Here is a 22,446-nt window from a genome sequence, read left to right on the forward strand (position 1 = left end):
TTCGGAGTTATGTCCGTCTCAAGCAATTAAAACACACAATGCTTTAACGGTGAAGGAATTGAAAAACATCATGAGGAAACCTGAGCTTCAGAGTTCTCCATAATGTTCTCAAAGGTACAAGCATGTGAAGTCTGCCAATCTACCCTTGCAGATTACCGTGGTTGACTATGACAGGCAAAGTTTAAAAATAACCGTCATCATCATCATTATTGTTAACTGATAGACTGCTAGTCTCTTGTAGGGAATCCTAGACGCCATCTCTTGCGCCGCTTGAATCCAGTGGCTCCCAGCAATTTGCTTGAAGTTGTCTCCCCAAGAATATTAGCCATGCTAATCAGGACTAACATTCCCCTTTCCCCTCCAACTAAGCGTAAAGCTTGTACTAGGAGTAGGTACGACGGGTGGAATAGTGCACCGGATGGGGTTTGAACGGCCGACCCTTTGGGAATACAGTCCGCTCCTCAACCGTTGAACTATTGAGGCTCCAATACTAATCATGCAAGAAATACATTTCCGCATTTCCGCGTAACGCATTGTGCAAAAAATGAGCCAGCCCTTCTGTCACCAGATGAAAGAAAGAAAGAAAGAAAGAAAGAAAGAAAATGCATTTATTTGTTGTTGGTGTCACAGATAAAAACAAAGTACAACGTAACATTTTCATCTGTGACACCACACCAAATGGGTGTACAAGCTCAGCATAATGTCTTGCATCATATGCGTTAACACACATAAGCTGCAGGACACTGATTTTCAGATGAGGCTAATAAATGCAGTGACTCTATGGCCCCAGGGTCTCCACGGCAAACGGGACTAAACTAATTTTCTTAATATCCCTTTTCAGGAAAATGTAGTGGGCGAGAAATGTGACACCTGCCTAGACGGGACATTCGGCCTGTCGGAAACCAACCCAGTGGGCTGCACAGCATGCTTCTGCTTCGGCCGAAGCGCCAAGTGCACGCAGGCCGAAGTAGCGCGAGCGGAGTTGCATGCCGCTACTCCGTTGCATCTCAAGCTGTTGCGAGGAGACATGCTCAATACCGCCACGGTAAGAGAACAAAACCGGCCAAGTGCGAATCAGACTCGCGCATCGAGGGTTCCGTCCTCGGGTATTTTTTCGACATTTTGCACGATAATTCAAAAACTATTATACATAAAAACCGGCCAAGTGCGAGTCAGGCTCGCGTAACGAGGGTTCCGTATACTGCAGTCGTATTTTTTCGACATTTCGCACTATAAATCAAAAATTATTATGCCTAAAAAAAATCTGTTTTAAAATGTATAAGTAAAGCCTTTTCCTATAATACCCCACTTAGTATAGTTATATTACTTTAAAATTGAAAATACTAATTTATTTGTTCATAAACACATTTTAATTATTTTTTGTGATGTGACCACACACAAATTCACGGTTTTCGGATTTATTCCTTTACTTGTGCTATAAGACCTACCTATCTACCAAATTTCATGATTCTAGGTCAACGGGAAGTACCCTATAGATTTTCATGACTTACACGACAGACAGACAGACAGACAACGAAGTGATCTCATAAAGGTTCCTTTTTGCCTTTTGAGGTACGGAACCCTAAAAACCATACTAATCAGTACCCTTATTATAAATGCAAAAGTGTGTTTGTTTTTTTTATATATTTATTTTTAATCGCACAGTCGTTTTACATACATATCACCAATTTCGTCACTGGCAGTAAGCGAGACCGTGGCCGAGTGGTCAAAACATCGGGCGGGAACCCAGAAGATGCAGGTTCGATTCCTGCCGGTTACGCAATTTTTGATATGTATTTAAAATTATTTAGTGTGTTTGTTTGTTGGTTTGTCCTACAATCACGTCGCAACGGTGCAACGGATTGACGTGATTTTTTGCATCGGTATAAATAAAGACTTGGAGAGTGACATAGGCTACTTTTTATTCCGGAAAATCAAAGAGTTCCAACGGGATTTTTTAAAAACCTAATTCGTGGGCATCAGCTAGTAATAATTTATTTATTTATTTATTTTATTTATTTTATATCTAATTAGAACGGCAGTGCCACTTACACTAACTAGATGATTAATAATAAATTTAAATACAAATAAAGGTTTTGACGACCTCCCTGGCGCAGTGGTGAGCGCTGTGGTCTTAATAGTGGGAGGTCCCGGGTTCAATTCCTGGCAGGGGTTTGGAATTTTATAATTTCTAAATTTCTGGTCTGGTCTGGTGGGAGGCTTCGGCCGTGGCTAGTTACCACCCTACCGGCAAAGCCGTGCCGCCAAGCGATTTAGCGTTCCGGTACGATGCCGTGTAGAAACCAAAGGGGTATGGGTTTAATAAAAACTGCCATACCCCTTCCAGGTTAGCCCGCTATCGTCTTAGACTGCATCATCACTTACCACCAGGTGAGATTGCAGTCAAGGGCTAACTTGTATCTGAATAAAAAAAAAAAAAAAAAAAAAAAAAAAGGTACAAGAAAAAAGACATAAAATACAAAACGATAAAAGATCAAAGAATTTTGAATATGTACGCTGAGAACATTGAATGACATATTCATGCAATGCTCTCAGCGTACTTCAGTAACTCCCGAACCAGTATTATAGACCCATCATTAAATGGGTCCCATTGAGCATTATTGTCCAAAAGCGCGTTGAATGATGCTAATGAACGGGGTATAGGTGACATAGATCTAGCAACAGTGCGATGATGTGGGACCACGAAAAGTTTATTTTTTCGTGGACGAAGATTACTGTTGGATTCAGGGACACGTATGCGACACAGTTGGTCATAATATAATTTATACTTAAAAAAAACTGTATCCAGTTCTACCTTTTTAGATGGACATAGATTCACCCTTCGCAGTACGCACCAGCCTGCACGAAGCCACCATACCCCTCCCCTGGCCCCCCGCGCCCGTGTACGCAGAGCTCGGCGAGCTGTTCCTGGGGGACCACGTGCTGTCGTACGGAGGAGCCTTGCGGTTCCGAGTGGAGGAGGAGGGAGGGGAAGCCCTGCCTCAGCATGTCCTGATGCGGTTCCCACTTGTCAGCATTTATGGGAATAACATCGTATTGGACTACTATGAGGTACCTATCTAAACAATCTAAATATATAAAGGAAAAGGTGACTGACTAACTTTTTTTATTTTTTATTCAGATACAAGTTAGCCCTTGACTGCAATCTCACCTGGTGGTAAGTGATGATGCAGTCTAAGATGATAGCGGGCTAACCTGGAAGGGGTATGGCAGTTTTTATTAAACCCATACCCCTTTGGTTTCTACACGGCATCGTACCGGAACGCTAAATCGCTTGGCGGCACGGCTTTGCCGGTAGGGTGGTAACTAGCCACGGCCGAAGCCTCCCACCGGACCAGACCAGAAATTTAGAAGTTATAAAATTCCAAACCCCTGCCAGGAATCGAACCCGGGACCTCCCACTATTGCGCCAGGGAGGTCGTCAAAAACTGACTGATTTATCAACGCACAGCTCAAACTACTGGACGGATCGGCCTGAAACTTGGCATGCAGACAGCTAATATATGACGTAGACATCCGCTAAGAAAGGATTTTTGAAAATTCAACCCCTAAGGTGGTAAAATAGGGGTTCGAAATTTGTGTAGTCCACGCGGTCGAAGTCCAATTCCAAGATAAGAAAACTTAGGAATGAGTTGCTTAACAGTTTCTTTAAGTTTCAGTGATTTTGTAAAGTGGTGATAATAAAAAGAATACCCGGCTGAGTTTGTTGTGAGCTCTTCTCAGACCTGGACGCGTTTGGAACCCTCGTATCTTTAGTTTTAAGTTTGCGTAATAATTATCACTATATCTTAGAAATCCAACAACCGACCATCAAAAAATAATGTAATGTAATGTAAATATGAAAGTAATGTACATCGGCCTTTAGAACGTCATTTCGGCTTTGTAGAGCGTTGTCTCTGTCACTCTTACCTATGTGACGTTTTGTCGGTCTGAACGACTGAGACAGCGCTCTAAAAAACTGATATCTCCTTCTACAGGTCGATGTACATTACTTTTGGCCGTGTACTGTTATTTATTACGTATTTTGAATAAATAATTGGAATTTATGAATTTGTTTAAACGTTTTTCTCTCTATAAAACCAGCTGTAAAAGTCATCAAACTATTGTATTTTCCAGCGCGTTCCAGCGGTCAACGGTTCTCATGCAGTCTACCTACACGAGTCACTGTGGGAAGTTCGTCCCAGAGTCGGGGACAGAGGTCGAACTAGAGGGTCAGTAGTGGCGTCCAGGTCTGCGCTGATGCTGGGACTGCTGGATATTCAGCGGCTCCTGTTGCGACTGAGTACCAGAGCGCCCCTCAGCATAGAACCTTTACATGTGCTGTAAGTTAATGTTATGAAGCCCTACAATTTTTCCAGTAAACAATATGAAGTCAAGTTACCTCATACAGAAAGGTAAGGTAGGTTGGAGAAGGCCTGCTAAATTCTATATATCTTTGACGATCACCCTGGCGCAGTCGTGAGCGCTGTGGTCTTATTAGTGGGAGGTCCCGGGTTCGATTCCTGGCAGGGGTTTGGAATTTTATAATTTCTAAATTTCTGGTCTGGTCTGGTGGGAGGCTTCGGACGTGGCTAGTTACCACCCTACCGGCAAAGACGTGCCGCCAAGCGATTTAGCGTTCCGGTACTATGCCGTGTAGAAACCAAAGGGGTACGGGTTTAATAAAAACTGCCATATCCCTTCCAGGTTAGCCCGCTATCATCTTAGACTGCATCATCACTTACCATCAGGTGAGATTGAAGTCAAGGGCTAACTTGTATCTGAATAAAAAAAATTTTTAAAAAAATAGCCAAATAAGTCCACTTCTTCTTCTCGAGTCGACGGTCACCTCAAATACGGGCAGCCCAAAAAGTCGCAACAACGATGGCTCGGTCGGTAGCCTCGTGTAGCTCCTCGTTCCTCCTCCTCGTCATGTGCGCAATGATCTGTCTCGGATGACCGCAGATGCACTACGTATCATGTCCAGAGATGAAGCCCCACCTCGCTAAGTTAACCCTAGACTTCCCCACCCCTGCTCTGAGACTTCGGCTAGTTTCTCCATCACGTTGATGTTCCGGTTCGCGGTACTTAGCCGTGACCTCCACAAACCAAGACGCGTAGTTTTAAGTAAGTAAGTCCACTAAAAATGCTTGATCAGATAGTTCTGGTCGAAAGGGTCTCCAAAGGTCGAAAGGGCTAGACGATTTGTGTCATAGAGTCCTTGATGGTCCAAGATGGTCAAGCGACTTGACGTTAAGCACATAGATTTTTGCATGAGCCAAGCATTTTGACCGTCTACAAAGTTTGCTTGATGCTTGAGTCAAGCATTTACGTGCTTGACGGTGATTGACGCGACGCGACGTTCGGACAGTGTTTGAGATAATTATGAGAAAAGTGCCGTTTGCTTGGTCAAGCAGCTTGATGCGACCGTCAAGCAGCTTGATTAAGCAGAACAAAACTACGTACTAATAGAACATCTGTATAACTGATATTTTTCAGGATATCTCTCTAATTCCCTCAATCCTACAGGTTATTGAACGTGTCACTGGAGACAGCAATAGCCGGCCTCACTCGCGGAGCCCCGGCCCCTGGCGTGGAGCGCTGCCTGTGTCCTCGAGGGTACGACGCAGCGTCCTGCCACCGTCCTGCTGCTGGCTTCTGGATGCCGCCGTCTCCACCACAGCTGCATCACATCGCTGGAACTATTGTCATCGACGTGGAGGGAACTGCGAGGCCCTGCGAGTGCAACAATCGAGCTACTGAGTGCCATCCACGGACTGGACATTGTTTGGTGAGTTGGATTATCAACTTGCATGAATATCTTTTTTTTTCTCTCTAGGACGAGGAAAAATCCCTAATGGACTTCTATCTATCGACAGGGTGTGTCCGACTGGCACGGACTAAACAGACCACCCTCTGTGCGAGATCAGCACGGCACCGTATTATATTACTTCGTGCTGACCGTCTGGTTGCTCTCTCTCCTTTTTTTCTTGCTTTTCTCAGTCTTCCCTTCTCATCATTATGGCCCTCAGCATCTGACCGTATCTGTGCCACTCATCCTCGCTTGACACCATACGGGCTACCAGATTTTGGACGTTGACACTGTGACTTGCTCCCTGTGCTGCTTCTCTAAGATCCGCGCACGCGGGACACTCAAATGCGTGTCTCGGGGTGTCTTCCTCTCCGCAAAAGTAGCAATTTTCAGTAGGTGCTTTCCCTATTGCGAAGAGGTAGGTGTTGAACACCCCGTGGCCGCTGAGTGCTTGTATGAATATCTTCTGGTGCATACTCATCAACCCATAACCGGCTCTCTATTCAGTAGGTACAGGTCTTCGCACAGGATGAGAAGAATGAGTTGATATCTGCAGGTTACACAAAAACTGCATCAGTCATTGAAGCATTGCGTCAATTCCAAAATAATATGGTTTTTGCACGTGGTTCATTCAGATCATGTTCTAGTTAACTATAATTAACTAATTGTTAATCATTTAAGCAACTAAAGCAGACCTAAATTGGTGTTTAACACACTCCTGTCAATTGCAATTTAGACGCAGTCAGTTTCTACAAACATAAATAAGTTAGAAGTGACTGGAGCTACTAAAGCTACCATCTTCTCAAATATTTATGATAACGTGAAGAATTATAAACGGACTTCGTCTATAATAGGGCGGGTTACTATTGACAGGATTGCGGATACCGATGCACGTTGGAACATGTTGGTATCTATATATATAACGCACAGCTCAAACTACTGGACGGATCGCGTTGAAATTCGGCATGCAGATAGCTATTATGACGTAGGCATCCGCTAAGAAAGGATTTTTCAAAAGTCAACCCCTACAGGGGTAAAATAGGGGTTTGAAGTTTGTATGAAAGTCTGTCAGTTTTGAAGTGTCTATAAAGAAGTTTTGTAGTTAATATTTTTGCAATTAGCAGTATGACTTATTTTATGAAGCTCATTTATGTTAAAATCTCATAGTTAAAGATCAACCCTGAGGGTGTGAAATAGGGGTTTAAAATTTGTGTAGTCCACGCGGACGAAGTCGCGGGCATAAGCTAGTGTACTATGAAACGCCGCATCTAGATACCTGATGGAAGAGTGGCAGACGGAGTGGGAAAAGGGAGGAAAAGGACAGTGAACGAGAAAACTTATCCCCAACGTAAAGCTCTGGATAGGAAGGAAACACGGAGAAGTGGATAAGTTTATAACTCAAGCACTTTGTGGCCATGGTGTGTTTAATACCTACCTCCATGCTATCGGGAAAGCGCCCAGTGACTCATGCTCGTATTGCGGTGCAGAAGACACGCCAGAGCACGCAATATTTCAGTGTGTGGAGTTCGAGCACAAAAGAAAAGTAGCCCAGGGAGAAGGCGAATCAATAACGCCTACAAATCTTGTCCCTCGTATGCTCTCAAGCGAATCACAGTGGAATGCATGCACTGAAATGTTGCGTGCTATTATTAAAAGAAGAATCTCGGATGAATGGGATAGGCAGAAAAAAGATAAAGCCTAAACTGTAAAGACAGCCATCTTTCAGATGCAATGCAAAGGTTTTACCTGAAAGATAGAGCGGAGGGGGGGAGGAGGTTTTTAGTCCGTAGGCCATTGTGTTGGAGTCGGGCATGCCGGAGGCATCCATGAGGATTTTCCTCCTCCCCGAACGGAAAAAAAAAAATCTAGATACCTGATGATGCTGATAAATATTTTAAATAATATCTGTCCCGGCTGTACTCACTGTAATGTCGGCTGTAATGGAAATCACTCACGGTAGTTTAAACGCTAAGATAAATATTTTGTTCGTAGAACTGCACGCACAACACTGGAGGCGCGAAGTGTGAGCGCTGCGCGGAGGGCTACTACGGGACGCCTGAGCTGGGCTGCGAGCCGTGCCCGTGCCCGGCACGCGACCGGCCGCGCGCTACGTCGTGCGCGGTGGCGCACGGCCGCCTACGGTGTTACTGCAAGATTGGTAAGGACTTTTGTTACATCCTTGTTCAACAACCTCACTGGTGCAGTGCTACCTAAGCGCTATGATCTTATAAGTGGGAGGTACAAGCTGCGCTTCTCTGCAGAGGCAATCATGTTCCAAATTGTCTCTGGTCGGGTCTGCTGGGAGGCTATAGTTACCACTCTATCGGCAAAACCATGTCGCTAAGAGGCTTAGCGTTCCGGTACGATGCTGTGTAGATACCGATTAGGGGTGTTGGTTTAATAAAACTGCCCCATACCTACTACATCCAAGATATATGCTTACAATTTTATCTGTACCTACCTACCACACTGTTCCTCTGGTGCTGCAAATGTTCATGGGCGGCGGTAATCACTTAACATCAGGTGACCCGCCTGCACGTTTGCTCGCTAACTCTATTTAAAAAAGAACACTGGAATTGGACACGTACATCCTCAATTATTCCACATAAATTACAGAGAGGTGACCAATATTCCACATGAATCACAGAGAGATGACTAATATTCCACACGAAGCACAGAGCGGTGACCAATATTGCACATAAATCACAGAGAGGTGACCAATATTCCACATAAATCACAGAGAGGTGACCAATATTCCACACGAATCACAGAGAGGTGACCAATATTCCACATGAATCATAGAGAGGTGACCGATATTCCACATGAATCACAGCCAGGTAATGTTACTAGGTTACACCGGCCCGATCTGCGGGTCATGTGCAAGCGGCTTCCGACCACACGGCGACGAGTGTGTGCCGTGTGAGTGCGACCCACGCGGCGCCGTGACGTCACGCTGCGACGCGCACGCTCGGTGTCGCTGCAGAGCCTTCGCGACCGGGGACAAGTGTCAAGTGTGTGCCATGAAACGGCACTATCTGGATGAGGATGGATGTAAACGTGAGTCATACCTGCTTTTATATAGTCGTATTCCTCATTGCTGAGGGTTGTTATTCCTTTCTATTATTCGCGTAATGGTAAAAGTTCTCTCGAGATAATAATGCGGTAGGTTCCCAGATCTTTCCGTCATACCTGTGTACCTGATATTAATCCTTAAATAACTCAACGGTCAAGGAGCAGACACATTCTGAAAGGTCGAAGTTAAGACCCTAATCTATCCTTTATTGTCTTGTCATACTTTTGCCTAGCATACGCTTTTTTGGAGGGGAAAGGGGCAAAAACAAATTATGATTATGGGGCATATGAGCCATATGCGGCTAATATCCTTTAAAAAAATTAACATGAAAACCTTACCATTTTACATGAACTCTTTGTCCCTCATTCAGTGCCCCTTTTTCTTTATGATATCCAGCGAATCAACTAATCAAAGAGCAGAATTTTTTGACGATTACGATAACGATAAATACGTTTTTCTTACACAATAGCTCACACCTGCTATATAGACAACCCTCCATCCCACTCCGTCTCTGACAGTTGTATCCATCTTCTGTTGGATATACGTCCAACAGTAGACGGATAAATTGTATCCATTATTGGATGTATTGGATGTTAAAATATTTATAGCAGTTTTAATTATTTGCAGCTTGCGACAATTGCACACAAACATTATTAGACTCAGTCGAAGGCCTTACCAGAGACTTGCGCTCACAAGCGGATCCAACAGAGCTGAGCAGGATACCCCAACCCTATTCAGCTTTACGTGAATTCGCCCACAACGCCTCTCTACTACAAACCTCACTTCAACCTGTGAAGCGGTTTCTAGAAAAATCCAAATACTTAGAAACAGCCGTAGATAAATTGGAAGCATCAGAACACGAACTGTTTACAATAGCAAATAAAATAAAAACAGAAGCATCCAAAAGAGAAAAAGAAGCTTACTCCCTGAGTTTAGAAAGCATGAGTGGTTTGGAAGAAGTACTAAAACAGAGAGGCATAATAGGTGAACAGGTAGCAGTGTTAGATGATTTTGCTAGAGGTGAAAAACATTTGAACGCACACAGAGCATTGAAGGAAGCACGTCATTTATTAAAATCTATAAAACAATTGAATTTGTTTGACGCTATTGCTGGAGCCACAGATGTATCCGATTTGGTAAGTTTCTTAAAAATTCTGTATTTTGAAAAACAAATACAGTACGTCGCAGAAAATAATGTACATCGATCTTTAAAAGGAGATAGTGGATTTGTCTCTGTCGTTTATTTTTATTTTTATTTATTTCCACACAAAAAGAAAAAACACTTACAATATTGGTTTCTTCGTGCTCGTAAGCGCTTGGCGGCTTGTCTGAGCACCTGTTGAGACCAACAAAACGTCATATAGGTACGAGTAACAGAGACAATGCTCTACAAAGCTGAAATGTCATTTTAAAGACCGATGTACTATTTTCTGCACATACATATTGACTCGGTAACCCGTACAAAACCATCATAAGGATGGCTCAGTAGACATGTCTTCAATCAAGTTACTGATAAAAATACATACTGATGATGATTTGAAACTCAATTTTCAAAGACTTTCGTTTCAGGCAAACATGCAATCGACGTCAATCCAAGAATTCAATTATCGCATAGATGACGAGCTGAAGCGGATTCACCAGCTACAGTCACTGCTTGAGGAGTGGGAGTTGAAGGCAGAAGATATTCCTAAACTTGCTCAAACTGTGTGGAATGCAAGTGATATGGTGGTCGAGTTGAAGAGACGTGTTGTACCAAAATTGGCTGCTGTCAAAGATATTGGACTGCGGTGTCGACTTATTCTAGAGGTAGGTGCATACTTACATTTTCAAACAACAAATATTTTAGAGGTTCATAATATTTCTCAAACATCAATATGTTAGAGATTCATACTATTTCTCAAGCCAAACAGTTCCTAAATGATTTGAAAGACTATGACTTTTAGAATACCAGGTTAAATCATATTAAATCATGTATGTAAATAATTGGTTCAGTGCAAGATCTCATGAAATTATTGATAAATTCAGAAATCTTCTACTTGGATATAGAGACTTTTGAAATTTATTTTGTACCAACAGGATATCGGCAAACTTTCTACCCACAATCTAACCGACGAAACACGGGCAGCAATTTTACACACACAAAACTTAGCTGTGGCATTTCCAGCTACTTTAGCAGAACTGCAGAACCTTACTGCAGCGGCTGAGGAGAAGGAAGGAATCTTGTATAACCTCACGCCTAAATACAAGGAGAAATACTTGGATACTGTAGTGGAGCATGTAGCGATGTTGGGAGAAAAGGCCAAAGAGTACAAAAAGTAGGTAGATACCATTTTGTGTTTTTTGGTAAAGCATGTTTATAACAACATCAATTTATGAAATCTTAAGATCGTTGGATCTCAAACATCGACGATGAACATTTACTTATTTAGGTTAAAGCTAGCAGGCTCAAATTAACAGGCTCTTATGACCCTTTATCTTGTATATACACTATCCGGCCAAGGATAAACCAATTCTACAAGATATAATTAGTTCGGTATCCATCTTGGATTTTGGTTGAGAAGTAGTGGTTGAAATATCTTACCATCTTAAAATAATTTTTCTTAATATCTTGCATTTTTTTTATTTTTTTTTTTTTTTTTTTTTTAATAGATATAGCGAGCAAGCGAGCAGGCGGGTCACCTGATGTTAAGTGATTACCGCCGCCCATGAACATTTGCAGCACCAGAGGAGCCGCCGATGCGTTGCCGGCCTTTTAGGAATTTGTGATTATCATTATATTATTTGTGTTTATGATTATCAGTCTTAATTCTTGACCTATCAAATACGCCTACCTTTTGATGCTAGTTTGATCCAGCTTTCAAATAGTGTTCTGAATAAGAAAACAGCCTGAATATTTAAAACAATTCACAGTCTGTTTGCTGGCACACGAGCAGTCGCCTCTGCAGGCGTGCAAGCAGCTCGAGCGTGGTCTGAAGTTGCTGAAGGGGTTCACGATGCTGCCGCCGCTGCTGATGCTGCTACTAATGCTGCTGATCTGGCGTCCAAGCTTGCGAGAGGTCCTCAGCCTTTGCTAGCTACAGCTGACGAAGAGAAATCTGCCTCCGAGCTGTTGAAGAGGCGGGGGTCTGAAGTTCTGTCTAAGGCTGATGGTGAGTCAATATTTTTTTTTACAGCTATTACAAAAGAAAATTTTCGGTTAATTTAATTGACTTCCGAAAACGGGTTATCATCTTCACTATACATATTTTTTTTTAGATTAGATTCAAAATATGTATTCGTGCTCACAGAATAATGTTCCCATGACAAAACATATTTGCTTATATTCGTATTATTACAGTCCGCCAATCCGTACTTGGCCAGCGTGGTGGACTGTAGCCAAACCTTTCTCATACTGAGAGGTGACCCGAGCTCTGTAGTGAGCTGGCTCTGGGTTGATCACGATGATGATGGTATTATTACAGAACTACGTCGTCAACTAGAAACAGCCCAACGCGGTACCGACGCAGTCAGCGTTGGTCTACGAGCACTAGGTTGGCGCGAGCGAGCGCTTGCGAGCGGCGCAGAGAGCGGAGCGGCGAGCGGCGCGGGAAACAACGCCGTGCTCACACTAAGGCTCGCAAGCACGCAAGCCGAGCGCGTGTTCGCGAGCACTCGAGCGTTATACGATGAAGCGGCAGAGACCAGGAGGAAGGTGCGGTACCAGTTGAGGAGGAATCTTGCGGCTTTGCAGAGGCTGGGGGATACGGCGTTAGGAGCTGCTGAGGAACATGGTTAGTAAGTAGATGTGTTTACTATTCATGATTTTGTCGATTTAGTGAATAGCTTTATCTATACTATCTATACTATTTATTCATTATCATCGACCGATAGACGTCTACTGCTGGACATAGGTCTCTTGTAACGGGGGCGGGTCACTAGTTAATTATAATAATATTTCAATCCAGGGGTACTTTGACATTTCATAAATTGACCCGATAAAAAGGATCTGAAGAGCTGATAACAACTCTCGAATTTCTCCTTCTTTTTTCTCGAATCCATGATTATCAATTAATATTGTTTTTGAAACTCAAAATCTTAGTTTACCACTTTGCCGCTGTTTGAATACAAGATATTAGTTACACTTTTAATGGTTCCTATTTTTACGCTTGAGAAACGAAAGAGTGTTAGACAAGGGGGCCTTCTTTCCCTAAAACAGTTTCCATTTTTCAGAACTGTTGGATATTTTAATACATTTCACTCAAACAGAATTTTAGTACGTATTGTCGGTAATAATAACAATACAACTTATGTAGTGTCGCAGATCCGTGGCAACACGCTGCGAGGGCGGGAGGTCGCTGAAGCGCTCGCAGCCGCTGCAGCTGCGCGGGCTAGAGAACATGAGAGCGCTGCAGCCTCGCTGAATCCAGCGCTGCAAGCGCTGAGGGAGCAAATACAGCGTGCCAAACATGCAGCGTCTTCTGTAAGTTAGATAACTACAACCGTACCCATAAGGCAAAAGTTAAATCAAATCGTAGAACTTTCAAGACCGGAATACGAATATCCATTACACAGCGTGTTTTTGGTCTTAAGATGGGCTTAATCCCACTTTTACAACTCCAGACTAAACTTAATACTTATGTATTGTGTGCTAAATCCTGTACAACCTTTAGGATTTCATTAGCTGTAAAATAATTATTGGTTCCTTTATATATCTTACTCTAATTAATATACGCCAGATCTACTGTCATGATTTTCAAATAATAATTTATCGTTTTAGTCAAATCACATACTTTTTACAACTGCATTAAGATTTAGGAATAATCTCATTGGATGAAATTTCAAAGAGGCTGTTATTGGTGGGTTGTTTTCGATTCAGACCAATGGCATACACTTTGCATTTTTCGGTGGAATGAATGAAAAAAAAAAACGTGACATTTGGTCGGCATAAATGACGTTTTATAAAATTAGTTCGTTTGAAGCTTTAGAGCTGGGAGGTAATCTCAAAAAGTGTGAAGTATTGTTGTAAGTGGTGATAAAGATGTAAAGGAAGTATTTCATGTGTTTCAATGAGCATAAATGTGTTAAAGAAGTATTACATGGTGTTTCAATGAGTTATCTCGTAAGTATTTAAGAGTGTATTGAATTAAACATCTGATATCGACGTTGGAGAAGGCATATTCTTTATACTACTTTTAGCTTTGATCGTATTAGCCCTTTCTGCAGTTGGCAACTTTTTTGTTTGTTCACAGATATCAGTGTCATTAACATCACCAGCGGACGCAGGTGTGGGTTGTGCTCGAGCATACTCAGCGTGGACCGGTCCTGCTGCCACCCGCGCCACGCTTGCCTTGAGCTTCGAGTCCGTTATACATGACGGCACTCTTCTGTATTTGCCTGACCAGGTATAAATAATTGTCTCTTCAGCTGTTGTTTGTATGGTTGTAAGTCTGTGGCGCTATCCACATTTTTAGCAAATAAAAAAATCAAGAGGGTTATTTGATGTTAAGTGATGCCGCTGCCCATGAACATTTGGAGCATAATAGGAACTGCTATTGCGTTGCCGGTTTTTTAGGAATTTGTTGATCCATCTCTTGGACGACCCCATCATATCCAAGTGGAAGCATCCTCGAAGGGAGTTTATTAAAATTCCGCATGTAAGTGGAAATAATGATCTGGCAGATGGTCAAAGTATTCCAAGCAAGCAGATCATGGTGAAATTACTTTAGGTGTCGTGCGGTGCCTATTATTACTTGGATTCAAAGATTCAAAGATTCTTTATTTGCGGAAACATTTTACAACGAGATGTTATTACATAAAATTGTCCAGTATAAATGTTACGCCTTAAATATTAGGCATGCAAAACAATTAGTAAACCTAGTAAAACAATAACTTTAGGTAATTTGACGCACGTTGTCTTTGTCTATGGTAAAATTCAGTAAAATTCAAAATTTAAAAATGTCTTAAGTTGAAAAAATTGATTATATAATGTCTTGTCTATTAAAAAATCATGCAATTTATTCTTAAATTTATTTATATTATTACATTTCCTTATCTCCCCTGGTATCTTATTATATATTACTAGCTTATGCTCGCGAATACACAAATTTCAAACTCCTATTTCACCCCATTACGGGTTGAATTTTCAAAAATCCTTTCTTAGCGGATGCCTACGTCATAATAGCTATCTGCATGCCAAATTTCAGCCCGATCCGTCCACTAGTTTGAGCTGTGCGTTGATAGATCAGTCAGTCAGTCAGTCAGTCAGTCACCTTTTCCTTTTATATATTTAGATATTGGACTAGATATCCTCCACAGAACTTCGTCACATGGAGTCTTGTAAAAGCCATTACTAAGTATAAGATGATAGATCCATCTTACTGATTGTTAGCCCTCATTCTGACATAAATTTAAAGTATCCATCACAGAAATTTTCGTTGCCATTGCTTACTACTACACCCATCCTCACTTTCAATACTCGGCAACAAAACGAAATATTACTTAGTAGTTAAAATTCCATTTCAACTTCTTCTATCTTTCATAAGCCTCCATCTTTTTTTAAGCACACCATCATTTAGAAAATTTCTATAGTATGACAAAATATCAATACAGGAGGACACAGAACGTTACATGCGACTGTCAGTAGAAAAGGGCAGACTCCGAGTGCGCTGGAACGTGGGGAGCGGCGAAGGCGTTGTCGAGCATCCTGAAGTATTGCAGGCAACGCTGGATGACGCTGATCACACCACCTACCGGCTGAACATAGAGAGGTGACCACCTGCACTATTCACCAGACGTTTAGTCATTTGTACGTCAAAAGTCGTGAACTCCCAGTATTAACCAAGTCTTCCATATCATTGTAGTAAAGCTTCTTAACAGATTTGTGTGGGATGTGAACCTACATGTTGCTAAGGTCCAGTTGCTTGATAAGATGGTTTAAGTTACGTAACGGTTAACGTTAAAGTTTGACGGTCAGTACCAACAAAATGGGTTCTAAACCAGAAAGTAGGGTGGTTCAGGTGAAATTTAGCCAGTTTTATTACAGTGGACACTGGTTCCGCAAATTGCAGAAAAAGGTGAATAGAAGGTGAATAAAGAGAAGTCGAAGAAAACCAGGTATCCAGGTGGTGGGGAAGAAATATTGCTAGTTTTATTAACATTTTAGTTGAATCCGGCAGGGTATGGGGCACCATGAAGCTGCGCGTGGAACGAGTTGGAACTCCAGCTGTCACATCCTCCAACAGCACAGCAGTGGCCCCAGGGTCAGGGCTCCTCAGACCAGCGTTATGGTGGCTCGGAGAGACAGGTGCTCCGCTGCCGGCCTGCGTGCATTCATTGCATGCGGACCATGGGCCGATAGGGCTGTGGGCCTTTGCGAAACAGCCGTCTACCGCAAAATGTATTGGTTGCACTCAGAGGTTAGTACGAAATGTTATAATTGTAAGGGCGCTTGTGCACTCATCCGTATTCGGTTCATATCCGTGATTCTTCGAAGTGGCCGTCAAAACATCCATTCAATCCATCAAATACAAATTCGATTCCTATTTTTGTCACGGATCCGTAAAATCACGGATGAGTGCACAAACTCCCGTAAGGTTACTTCTCCATTCTATTTTGAAGTAGGTAAGTAAAACGTCAATACCTCTTCAAAAAAGTTCTGCCGACATCTGCTGGTCGGTATAATATATTCGTCGTCTCGCCCTTGTGACCCGCAGAATTACTGTCTGGACATCTCCGTCGACCGACTATTATGAAATATCTCTTTACACATGCAACCAAACAGAAATCTCAAATGGAAGAATTTCTTTCAGCACAGATATATAGTGCCTGACAAACAACTTGGATCTGAAGCAGCGTAGTGGAAGAAAGTTGACGAATCCAGGAAGCGAAAGTCGACGTATCAACCAATCACGCACTCGCGCCGACTGATCAACCAATCGCGTGCACCCGCTATTCGCCATGCTCAAGTTGTTTGCCGGGCACTGTACCTCTCTCCCTTCTAAAGAGCTACAGTATATCCTTACCTCGCATTTCCTCAGATGGTTCAGCGACTCCCGCGGCACTGAGGGCATGGTCTGGATGGGCGGTGCAGGCTACGTGGCGCTGCGTCGCTCCCGACGCCCGTCCGACCGACGTCGGTTCAGTCTCGCCATGACCTTCCGCACCACGGACACTGATGCGCTGCTGTTCCTCGCACATGATAATGCTAATGTGAGTGTTCCGCTGCGCGATTGCGGGAGATTGACAGCTGCAATGTCACGATCGCAATCACCTCTGATTGGTTGACGCTCAGTCTCTATTGGCTATAATGCATTGTTGCAACAAGAATCGCAGAAATTCAGCCAACCAGAACAATTGAGATTGTAATAATGATTGATGCAGGTTTTACGAAATCGACCTCGATTGAAAGTATTCAGTGACTCCCGCAGAATTGAGGAGATGGACTAGATGGGTTGCATATAATAGGGGATATAATAGGGACACTTTGATACGAGTAGCTACAAATCCTTTCCCAACCCCCAAATATGTAACAAGAAGGTTGTGAACCAGTTTAGCTTGAATCCTTCTTGACAGATATGGTTTTTCTGCAGAATCGTTCCGTGTCCGTATGGGTGCGTGCCTGCCGGGTGGTGTTCCTGGTGCAATACTCCGAATCGAGGCTCGAGATCACGGCGGGCGGGCGACACTGTGATGGAAGACCAGCTCATCTTCAGGCCACGAGGGTGTTTAATGGACTTGAGAGAGGTACTGTGCCCTTTCCTGAAAAACCACCTCTATTTGATAATTTACGATCTGTATATACCAGTAATATACCAGTTTGGAATTTCTTGCCGACTCTTGTGACTAGAATCTGCTTTCCAAACCGCTAGTAAAGTCTTAACATGCCATAATTGGCCTGTACATGAAATAAACATTTTTGAAAAAAAAGTCAATTTGTAAGTTTAAATGTAATAAATTCCCTTTTTAGCCAATTTATTAAACACAGTCTTTCTTAAATTGTACAGAACTGTCTGGACCAAACTCTTACGATCCATTTAGCTAAGTGTGCGCCCCACTTCTAATCTTACATTAGATTGGTATTGGTAATCCAGTCAGTGTGATGAAGTTCCATCTGTAGTAGACATTTCGGTAGCCACAAAATTAAGCAGAACAATAATCCATCACTAGACATCCTGAAGTTGTGGACTTCACAGAGTTTTTTGCTGGTTCTTTTTTTTCTTTTTTTGGTAGTTTCGGTAAGAAGTACTTCTAAAACAGTAGTAGATTCACTTGACGATCCCGGAACAACAAGCAAAAAACTTTTTCTTTTGTATACTACTCCCTACTTTCAAAGTTTATTTTCCTTATTCTTATGCTGCTAGTGGTTGGTGCTTCTGCTTGATTCAATTAGGTATGTATGTGTGTGCTGTATATGATATGTAAGCGGCCCTGGTCCCCAGGCAGTCTGCGCGTGAACGGCGAGGAAACCCTCGGGTCTCCTTCTCCACCAGTCCAGTCAGCAGCTTCTCTCCCAGAGCTCTCCAGCTCCACGTACTGGGTCGGAGGCCTGCCTCCTGAGGGCGAAGACCTGGGCTACGGCTCCTTGCCGCTTTTGGGCTGTGTTGGCGGCATTATGGTGGATAGAGAGGGATATGATCTGATGGATACTTCTAGTAGATATGGGGTTGAATCCGGATGTACTGCTAGGGTGAGTAGTTTTGCATTATTTCTGTAGGGTGATTGCCTAAAACCTGCATCAATCATTATTACAATCTCAATTGTTCTGATTGGCTGAATTTGTGCGATTCTTGTTGTAACAATGCATTGTAGCCAATAGTGAGCGAGCGTCAACCAATCAGAGATTATTGCGATCGTGACATTGTAGCTGTCATTGTACCGTAATCGCGCAGCTGGAGTTTAATTAGTACCCTTATTATAAATGCGAAAGTGTGTTTGTTTGTTGGTTTGTTGGTTTGCCCTTCAATCACGTCGCAACGGAACAACGGATTGACGTGATTTTTTGCATGGGTATAGATAAAGACCTGGAGAGTGACATAGGATACTTTTTATTTCGGAAAATTAAAGAGTTCCTGAGGGATTTTTTAAAACCCTAAATCCACGCGGACATCATCTAGTGATATTATAAACGTTTCATCACCTCGTTTCTTTGTTTGCTTCGTGTTTTGGTCCCCTAAAAACGTCGGTCCTTATTTATGAAATTTTCGGGTTCTTTTCTAGCCCCTCCGCTCAGCAGTATTCGAAGGTGGTGGCTTCATAGAGCTCGCGTCACCGGTGATACGCCGCAAGACCTCTGTGGGCGTGTCGTTCCGTGCCCGCTCCCCGTCCGGTCTGCTCCTGTGCCGGGCACCGACCATCGCCGTGGACGACAACGAGGTCGAAGACGAGGACGAGGATGATCATCATTATCTTGTGTTAGCTCTTGTCAATGGTAAGGAACTCAGCAAATCAAAGCAAACCAAAACATTTTTCAATAAAGGTAGTTTAATAGATCCAGCCGCGAAAATTCAAATTTTAGGTAGTTTTTCGAAAATAGTAGACTAATCATACATCGAAGGCTTATGGTAATGAGTTTTGCGGGAATAACATTTATGCATCTATGTACCTACAATCTACATGTTTTTCCATAAAAGCTTTGGTCAAAAATACTCATTTACTTCATATTTGTGCAAATCTGGGAAAATTCAGAAAATTATCTTTCGGGAACAAACATGAAGTAAATGAGTATTTTTGACCAAAGTTTTTTTTATGGAAAAACATGTAGATGCATAAGTGTTGTTCCCGTAAAACTCATTACCTTCGATGTATGATTAGTCTACTATATAACTTAATAAACTGGATATTTTCTGTAGGTGAGCTGGAACTGCTAGCCAATGCAGGTAAAGGTGAACTAAGGTTACGGATGAACGGAACAAAGCTGGATGACGGAGTCCTGCATACTGTTCGGCTGGTCCGGGCTCATAAACAGGTCAGTCACCACAATATTTAAGGTTCCTTATTACCACAGAAAAAAACCTTTGTCCTATTTATTTATCTGCCTGTTAAGACTCGTCAAGAAAATCAAAACCTATAGGGTACTTCCCGTAGACCTACAGCAAGGTAGCTTATGGGGCTAGAATTCATAATATTCAGAATTTTCGCTATTTTTAACATAATCAATTATTAACGTCACGCTTACACGGAAGGCGAATAATGACGTCACATGGGATAAACTACAAATGTTTTGCAATTTTTTTACATAAAAAATATTTTCCGCAGAAATGGCTTTATTTTTATGTTAAAAAATTGAAAGAAAATGTTGTTTACGGATTGTGACGTCATTATTCACCCTTCGTACAGCGTGACGTTCATATTAAAAATACATAAAAATCATGATTTTTTGTTAATTTTTTTTTTATAATTAATTCTAGCCTTATAAACTACCGCTATACAAAAAAAACTTCATTTTATTACTACAGTTCAATACCCTATTATATTTGGGTTGGATCCCCTGCCTGAGGTGTTAAAATCATTCCGGTATTTTTAACCGACTGTCAAAAAGGAGGTGGTTCTTTTTTAACCGACTTCAAAAAAAGGAGGAGGTTCTCAATTCGTCGGAATCTTTTTTTTTTTCAGATGGAAGTGTGGGTAGACGAGAAGCGAATCGGTGGTGGCGCGCTGGCGGGTGGCGCATTCGCGGCGCGCAAACGTGGCCTGTACCTTGGAGGAGTGCCTGCCTCACACTCCTCAGGGCTGCAGCTCCCCGCTGGACCCTTTACTGGCACTGTGGCGGACTTTATTGCCGACTCTACGTAAGTTACGCCGCATAATACGCCGAGTTTTTAGGAACTTTGTTATAAGAGCTGCGTATCCCCGCTGGACCCTTTACTGGCACTGTGGCGGACTTTATTGCCGACTCTACGTAAATTACGCCTCATAATACGCAGAGTTTTTAGGAACTTTGTTATAAGAGCTGCGTATCTCTATAGTACCAAACCTTATGGAACACTTGACTGTCTGTCGTGTCTGTCAAGACCCGTAAGTACCTACTTCCGTTTTTTTTAAGAATTTTCCCTCCAACTAAGCTTAAAGCTTGTGCTAGGTACGACAATAGTGCAACGGTGGGATTTGAACCGTCGACCTTTCGGATTTCGGTCCGCTCCTATAACCGTTGAGCTATTGAGGTTCGAGATATCGAGGATCGTGAATTTGTGGTCACAACACAAAAAAATAAAGTGATATTTCTGGTATGATGGACGACGGTACAGAACCCGTATGCGAGTCCGTCTCGCACTTGACTGTTTTCTTTGGGATAAAAAGTATCTCCAGATTACAATCAAGTATTTCTTGAGCTTCTTTCTTTTCTTTCTTTAAGTATTTTTGTGCCACCAAAATCAAAATTGGTTGATCCGTGGAAAGGTAGCTGACAGACCTTTCGTAGTATGGATAAAAAATGATTTTACCTGCAGACTGTGCCACGAGTCTCCCGAGACTCCGATGCATATTATCTGCTTCTGCCCTGCTCTGATGCACAAACGTAGCGTCCATTTAGGGAGACATATAATTTATCCTGAGGATGTTACTTCAATTCCAGTCAAGAAGGTGCTGCTGTATTTGGCGGCCACAGGATTTGACAAGGAAGTGTGAAGTGGAGGCAAACACAATAGATCGGAGACGGTCGCAGTGATTCAGGGATAGCAAGGACCTGAATAGCCCCAAAGAAGAAGAAGAATAAGATGGATAAAAGAAAGTAATAATCATTTTGTTGTTTTAGATGGATAGGTCTGGAAACCAGCGTTCGTCGAGGCGGAGTGCGCCTGGGTCGAGCTGACGGCGAGCTGCGGGACGCGCGCAGTGAGCCCAGGGCCTTACACGCGCAGCCCGATGCTGATACTGGCTGTGCTAAGGTAGTTACTATGACCATGACTCAGAAACTTGATGAGCGACAAATAGCTTATCCAGAAAGCAAGGTAAAATTCCTGTTGAGGCAAAGCTTCTTAAGGTTACAGTTCATTGTCCATACATTCTGTTCCAATCAACATCGAGTGGAACATACCTAGTTCTTGCAATTCACGAAGGCGAGTGAACTTTACTTGTGATTACGTCGTATACACGGAGATTGCCCAAGTGTGTGTGCATGTCGGACCAATCAGGCCCTGTAGAAACTGGATCCGTACTCCAGTAAAAAGCGGGATCCCGTTTAATCACACAAATATTTCAATAGCAGCTTCACACGGCTTCCTGCGTGTTTTTTGCTGGATTTAACAAAAAAAAACTGTTTTAGAATGAACCTACAGACAAAGCCATTTCATAATATGATACCCCACTTGATATAGTAATCATTACTTTTAAAATTGAAAATACTATTATAGTGAACTACATAATATGCACAAAACCCGCTGTTCTTCATACATTCGATTATCCGAATCCCTAACGACAACAATTTTTTTTTTTAAGAATATTAGCCAAGTTACTGACTAATATTCGCCTTTCCCCTCCAATTAAGCGTAAAACTTGTACTAGGAGTAGGTACGACAATAGTGCAACGGGTGGGATTAGAACCGCCGACCTTTCGGTTTTCAGTCCGCTTTTTTAACCGTTGAGCTAT

The 22,446-nt window shown here is 42.5% G+C and overlaps 2 protein-coding genes and 1 long non-coding RNA gene across 3 annotated transcripts in view; 2 read left to right on the plus strand and 1 right to left on the minus strand.

The window, feature by feature from the left end:
* The window catches only part of wb (wing blister), a 222,021-nt gene that overhangs the window by 189,805 nt on the left and 9,770 nt on the right, over positions 1 to 22,446 (plus strand). Inside the window, exons 23-44 of the mRNA XM_069501061.1 lie at positions 842 to 1,045; positions 2,824 to 3,072; positions 4,138 to 4,343; positions 5,530 to 5,791; positions 7,805 to 7,970; positions 8,663 to 8,869; positions 9,513 to 10,021; positions 10,455 to 10,691; positions 10,962 to 11,200; positions 11,796 to 12,034; positions 12,347 to 12,655; positions 13,178 to 13,344; positions 14,114 to 14,266; positions 15,474 to 15,631; positions 16,040 to 16,279; positions 16,901 to 17,072; positions 17,453 to 17,606; positions 18,302 to 18,549; positions 19,080 to 19,290; positions 19,712 to 19,827; positions 20,475 to 20,650; positions 21,613 to 21,745. Of these exons, the coding sequence (XP_069357162.1) occupies positions 842 to 1,045; positions 2,824 to 3,072; positions 4,138 to 4,343; positions 5,530 to 5,791; positions 7,805 to 7,970; positions 8,663 to 8,869; positions 9,513 to 10,021; positions 10,455 to 10,691; positions 10,962 to 11,200; positions 11,796 to 12,034; positions 12,347 to 12,655; positions 13,178 to 13,344; positions 14,114 to 14,266; positions 15,474 to 15,631; positions 16,040 to 16,279; positions 16,901 to 17,072; positions 17,453 to 17,606; positions 18,302 to 18,549; positions 19,080 to 19,290; positions 19,712 to 19,827; positions 20,475 to 20,650; positions 21,613 to 21,745 (4,755 nt within the window). The remainder of the gene's footprint in view (positions 1 to 841; positions 1,046 to 2,823; positions 3,073 to 4,137; positions 4,344 to 5,529; positions 5,792 to 7,804; positions 7,971 to 8,662; positions 8,870 to 9,512; positions 10,022 to 10,454; positions 10,692 to 10,961; positions 11,201 to 11,795; positions 12,035 to 12,346; positions 12,656 to 13,177; positions 13,345 to 14,113; positions 14,267 to 15,473; positions 15,632 to 16,039; positions 16,280 to 16,900; positions 17,073 to 17,452; positions 17,607 to 18,301; positions 18,550 to 19,079; positions 19,291 to 19,711; positions 19,828 to 20,474; positions 20,651 to 21,612; positions 21,746 to 22,446) is intronic.
* Positions 1 to 22,446, plus strand: part of EMC5 (ER membrane protein complex subunit 5) — a 216,113-nt gene that overhangs the window by 4,395 nt on the left and 189,272 nt on the right. The gene's annotated exons all lie outside the window — the stretch shown is intronic.
* On the minus strand, positions 315 to 22,407 carry LOC138402832 (uncharacterized). The gene is made up of 2 exons (XR_011237176.1): positions 22,353 to 22,407; positions 315 to 376 (listed from the first exon to the last, which is right to left on the minus strand). It is a non-coding gene; the product is annotated as an uncharacterized lncRNA (long non-coding RNA).

Source organism: Maniola hyperantus, chromosome 1, assembly GCF_902806685.2.
Source record: "Maniola hyperantus chromosome 1, iAphHyp1.2, whole genome shotgun sequence".
NCBI lineage: Eukaryota > Metazoa > Arthropoda > Insecta > Lepidoptera > Nymphalidae > Maniola > Maniola hyperantus.